Source organism: Rhincodon typus, chromosome 41 (genome assembly GCF_021869965.1).
Source record: "Rhincodon typus isolate 14 chromosome 41, sRhiTyp1.1, whole genome shotgun sequence".
NCBI classification, from domain to species: Eukaryota; Metazoa; Chordata; class Chondrichthyes; order Orectolobiformes; family Rhincodontidae; genus Rhincodon; species Rhincodon typus.
Window position 1 is genome coordinate 2455583 of NC_063372.1, and position 5997 is coordinate 2461579.

General features: G+C 41.2%; 1 protein-coding gene across 1 annotated transcript in view; it reads left to right on the top strand.

Moving 5' to 3' along the window:
• LOC109926362 (cytoplasmic dynein 1 intermediate chain 2-like) overlaps positions 1-5997 on the top strand; it is a 53738-nt gene that overhangs the window by 14411 nt on the left and 33330 nt on the right. Inside the window, exon 4 of the mRNA XM_048618809.1 lies at positions 3273-3388. Within this exon, the coding sequence (XP_048474766.1) occupies positions 3273-3388 (116 nt within the window). The remainder of the gene's footprint in view (positions 1-3272; positions 3389-5997) is intronic.

Below are 5997 nucleotides of genomic sequence, written 5' to 3' on the forward strand. Positions count from 1 at the left end.
TCCTCTGATGCTGCTTGGCCCGCTGTGTTCATCCAGCTCTACACCGTGTTATCTCTGTACTTTTCCAGAATTTGGATTGGTTGAGTACTATTTCAGACCTTCGCAGCACAAGTAATCTCTTATTTGTCTGATTGTAAAACTGCCAATGAGTCTGAAATGGCTGTCAATTCTGTTCAGGTTTTGCTGTGAAGTCAATATTGAGCATTAGCAGTGCTGGAAAGTCCAATGGCCCCAACATCTTTTGAACAGGTCCAATATAGCAGCCTTTATGGTGCTGGACTAGTAACCTATGGGTTGATTTCAGATCCTACCATGGGAGTTTGTAGGCTGGTACCAGGAAAAAGAAGTTCATGTACCACCATCCTTGGTATGAGCTGCATGAAGCTGCACCGGCATTTAACAAATTGAATGTTCGTGTTGTCGAGGTAATTCATGGAATCAGTGTTGCTGACATCTCTGGAACCATTAACAATTAAAATATATATATATTTCAGCCTCCAGTTTAGTTAAGAAGCACTCAAATCTGTGAATCAATAAATAACTCCCAGTGACATGAATTATTGGTATTGGATCTGGTCAGATAAAATATTTTTACTGGTATATTTACAAACTCAGAAATTCAAGCAGTGCCAGTGGACTTTTTCCTTTTTGCTAATTGCGTAGCTTTGTTCAATGTGTATGAAACTAACCTTTCATGTTTCTACCTTATGGTTTACTCTGCTAACCTCTTCAGGATGCTGCAGTGGGATACAGATCTCTCTGTCCTTCAACTTCAGACTGATTCTGAAATGCGGTACCTATCTTCTTCTCCTTTCTGCTGCTAACTATGTTACTGGATTACTTTTCGGAACAAATAACAGTTGCATTAACTTTGCTGAACTGTGAAACCTGCAATCCATGTGTTCTTCGGGACTCAATGCATTAGCTTATTGAGTGAGAATGCTTTCAGTAAAAATGGTTCAATTTCAGTGACAGCAATTGGGCAGAGTTTTTTTTTGATTGAGATATGTGAAGGTTGGAAAATAAAGCAGGCATGATTGAATTAAGAAAAATATATCACTGTAATAGTTAAGCAAACATTTGAAGGTGTAGTCATAGTATTGAGCAAACGCTGTCAGATGAGGAATGTATAAAGATTTGAGATTGATTCGGTAAGGCATTCACGGTGCTTCATACTAGATTTCTAGTTGTGGTCACCAAACCAGGTAAGTGAATGAGAACATGGAAGAGGGTTGAAGTGAAAATAGAGTACAATAATTTGATTTTAATTCATTTAGTTGTGCAGCGGGGCAGAATAAATGATTACCTGTCTTTCACAGCTGCTGACGGGGGATGTAAAGAGATTTTTAAAGATGGAAAAGTAGAGTATTGATTATTATAATAAACCACAAGTTAAACTTGTGAGATGTTGTCTCATGGAAATCGCTGCTACATTGAACCATAATTACTGGCCTTGAAATCCTGAGTCCAATATGGTGGGTGCTGTGCTGCCCACCTGATTAATTAAAACTCTGATGTAGGCATCAGGGATATCTGCTGGAAATGGGTGTTGGCCCCTTTTCATATTTGGATTCAAATTGTAGCAGCAGGTGCTCTTCAGGAAGCACCTCACAAAACCAGGATCTGCCCTTGTTTTTAACTTACTTCAAGATGCTACTGCCACCCACCACTACCCACCCTCATATCTTGGCCTGGCTTTTAGAAGTAAGTGGATTGAACAAGGAGATCACCTAAATTTCCATGGCCCATCACACATTGATATTTGAACAATATTTGTTTGTTACCTTACACGTTCACTGATTCACCAAAATGCCCAAAAGAGAACTCAAACTGTGAAGCACAGCAGTGCTGTTCAGAACTGTTTACATTTTGATTAAGGTGTTGGAGTGATATACACTGAATAAAATATGAATTTTGGTATCAGTGGGTAGCCATTATCATCTGTGTTCAGCAGCTGATATTACAGCAACCCCAGGCCTTTTCTTTAGATTAAGCATGAGAACGTCTAGCAGTGGAATAAAATACATTCTCATTGGAGGAAACCTGGAAAGGCTATGATTGTAGTACATGAGTATCTGTTTGGTATTTTAATTGTTGCTTTTACATGCGCCATTCTTCCTAATAGTCAATTTAATTCTTGATTTACTCCCCTTTAGAAGTTAGTATATGTGGAGAAAAGCATAATGGGAATGATGGTTATTAGGTCTGTTTGTTGAGCTTTGCCTCATGCAAACAATTATTGATGTGGCAAAACTCTCAGCATGGTGTGGCTCTTCTTCGCTCATTGTTCAATTAGCCTTTAATTTCAGTCTGAGTGCCATCATAAATGGATGATCAGTACGCTGAGTGCTGAAGAAATGCAGTGCCTGAAAGTGTGATGAAAATAGGTTCAATTGAGGCATTCAAGGGGAATGAGATGATTATTTAAATCAAAACAATGTGCAGGGTTGCAGCGGACAGGCAGGAGAATGGCACTAAGGATTGATGCTCAGAGAGCCAGTCAAGATACAATGGGCTGAATGGCTTCTGTCTGCACTGTAACAATTCCGACAGATAAAATTGCCCCCAGTAAGTTATTCGTTACTATATAATTACAGTATATATACTGTTACTGCGTAGCCATTGAAAATTTGCCTTTTGCACAAGTCCATCTAAAGTCACATGTCTAATGTCAGGTCTAGAAGGGCTTAAGACAGATATTTTAAGTATTTATTTCTGTTGATTTACTTGTGTGATCTCTGCATGAAAATGTTTTGCATATAATCAGTAAGCTTATTATCTGCTTGCATGGTATATATAAGTCACATTTTATGCTCAGGTATGTCATGTAGTAGTTGTTGGGCTGCATGTTAACCATGCTGACTGCTGTAGGCAAGCAATTGTTAGTTCATAGCATTGTGGAACCTCCCATTATTTGCCCAAATGATGAGGACTCCTCGTCAGTGATGGGAATTCGTGTTAAATCCAAATTCTGATCTTGTACGTATGGCTCAGTAATGTCAGAGGCGTATAATGATGATGCATTGCAAAGGTGGACTGAAAGCATTTACGTAGTTGTGTTGACCAATAAAAGATGAAATGCAAACAACAAAAGCCCTGTAACGAGATAGCATTTTCTATACTTATCTGAACTGTGTAAATTTGGCAGTTAAGAATATAAATCTTGGAGCTTCCACTGCGATGACTGTACAAGCATAGCTGTCCTCAAGATTTGCCTGTCGCTTTACTACTCAGTGCACCACAGTGATCTTTGTTTATTGATTCCAATGTAGACATCACCTGCAAAAACTAGGCATAGCCCGAATGACCCATGTGGATATTGCACCTTGTGAGCGTCTCGCACACTGTAAGGAGACCCAAACACCTGTGGTTGCTAAACCAGATGAAGGTAGGCTAAGACCAAGCATTTTCCAATAATTTTCTGACTTCATTATTCTTTTAACTTTCTTTTCCCCCCTGAATTGTGAACAATGTGCTTACTTAACCTGCGTTTTGTTGTGCTGCTCTGTGTTTTAACCGTTAGGAAGCACATTGTTCAGAATTTTGCACAATTTATTTTGCCTCAACCCTGAGTCAGGAGATCACAGAGCAATGCGACCTGCTACCTATCTGAAAACTGACAAATTTCATGGGTGTGATTGGCAAGTTCATGTGCCATGTTGCCTCAGATTTTGAAAGCATGTTTGTCATTAAATAGTTCAGTATATAATTTCTTCAAAAGCAATTATCACCGACTCTCTGGTGGCACATGCAGGTAAAGAGTAGGGCTGTCGAGGTCACAGGTTACTTCTTCAGCGATGGTAGTACTGCTCACATGGCTGACCGGCTGTTATAGGTGCCCAGGCTATAGAGAGGCATTTGAACTTGTGAAAGCTGGTTGAATGTAAGTTGGCATCCTGGCCTCAGTGACCCTTATTATTTCAATGTTTAAGTTTTTCTCCAAATTGCTGTGTTAATTAGCAATCTCAATTGTGCTGCTACTTTCAGTACCAGGTGTAAAAACTATGCCCGTGCTCCTGTGAATTCCCTAGCGCCCTACTTAGTGGCAGCATCATAGATCACTCGGCTGCCCTGTTAACCAGCAATTGGTGCATGGCACTAGGGTCTAATGGGAGGGGAGAAAAGAAACATGTTAAATGAAAGGGACAGGTGTATATATGACTGTATATTCCTCTCACTGCATACCTGTAGGTTAGGTTGTGTTCAATATGAGTTAGCCTGTCAATGGCGTTTGACAACGCTGGTGTAGTTTCTGGACTAAAGGCAGAGGCTAATGCTCTGGGGATATGGTTCAAGCCCCACCATGGCAGCTGGTGGAATTTAAATTACATTAACAAATCAGGAACATAGAGCTAGTCTCAGTTTCATGGACACCGTCACTATCGTTGATTGTTGTCAACACCCATCTGGTTTACTAGTGTCCTTTAGGGAAAGAAGCCTGCTGTTCTTAATGGTCTGGCCTACATATGATTCCAGACCCACAGCAATGCAGTTGACTCTTAATTGCCCTCTGAAATGGTGTACAGAGTCCCTCAGTTCAAGGGCATTTAGGGATGGTTAACAAATGATGCTTGCATCCCATGATAGAATAAAGAAAAAAGATTGAGGGACAGGACTGGCAGCTTAATGTGTAAGGGTACAGGAGCTTTAAGCAGGACAGAGGTAGAGGGGAGGGGGAGTTGCATTTTTGATTAAGGGGAGTATCATAGCAATAATCAGAGATGAAATAACTGGGGGACCATTCAGTGAGGCTTTGTGGGTGGAGCTAAGAAATAATAAGGGGATGGTGGCGTTATTGGGGTTGTACTATAGGCTCCCAAATCGTCAATGGGAATTAGGGAAACTGGGGAGACTTGCAGGAGCAATAGGATTGTCATAGAGAGGGACTTTAATTTTCCTAACATAGACTGGGACTGCCATAGCGTTAAGGACTTAGATGGGGTGGAATTTGTTAAATGTGTTCAGGAAAGTTTCCTTAAGCAGTATGTAGAGGGGCAAAACTTGACCTACTTTTGGGAAATAGGGCAGGACAGGTGACTGAGGTGACTGAGGTGACAGTGGGGGAGCACTTTGGGACCAGTGACCATAGTTCTATTAATTTTAAAAAGTTATGGAGAGGGACTAAACTGATACACAGGTTCAAGTTCTAAATTGGGGCACGGCAAATTTTGTTGGAATTAGACAGGAGTTTGCAGGGGTTAATTAGAGTAGTTTGTTTGCAGGCAAAGGGACCTCCGGCAAGTGGGAGGCCTGTGATAGCTAGAGTTTAAGGTCTGTATGTTCCTGTGAGGGTGAAGGGCAAGGTTGGCAGGAGTAGGGAATCCTGAATGACAAGAGATATTGAGGCTTTGACCCAGAAAAGAGGAGGAGGCATGGCACAGGAGCAGGCAGCTGGGATCAAGGGAATCACTGAAGGTAAATAGGGCATACAGGAGTTTACTGAAGAAGGAAATCAGGAGGGCAAAAAGGGGGTGTGAGATAGCTTTGGCTGAGAACATTAGGGTGAATCCAAAGAGATTCTTTCAGTATGTTAAAGGAAAAAGAATAATTAGGGAGAGAATAGGACCCCTCAAGGACCAAAGTGGACATGTATGTGTGGAACTGCAGGAGATGGGCAAGGTCCTCAATGAATATTTCTCCTCTGTGTTTACCATGGAGAAAGACATGAAGACTTGGGAACTTGGGGAAGTTAGTGGTGATATCTTGGGGACAGTCCACATCACAGTACAGGAGGTGTTGGAAGTAATAGAATGTACGAAGATGGATAAATCTCCTGGTCCTGATCAGTTATATCCAAGAACCCTGAAAGACGTAAGGGAAGAAATTGCGGGGGACCTGGCTGATATATTTGCATCATTCTTAGCCACGGGTGAGGTCCCGGAAAACTGGAGAGTAGCGACTGTTGTGCCCTTAGTTAAAAAAGGGTACAAAGAAAAACCTGGGAATAATTGACCAGTAAGCCTAACATCTGTGGTAGGTAAGTTACGTGAGAAGATT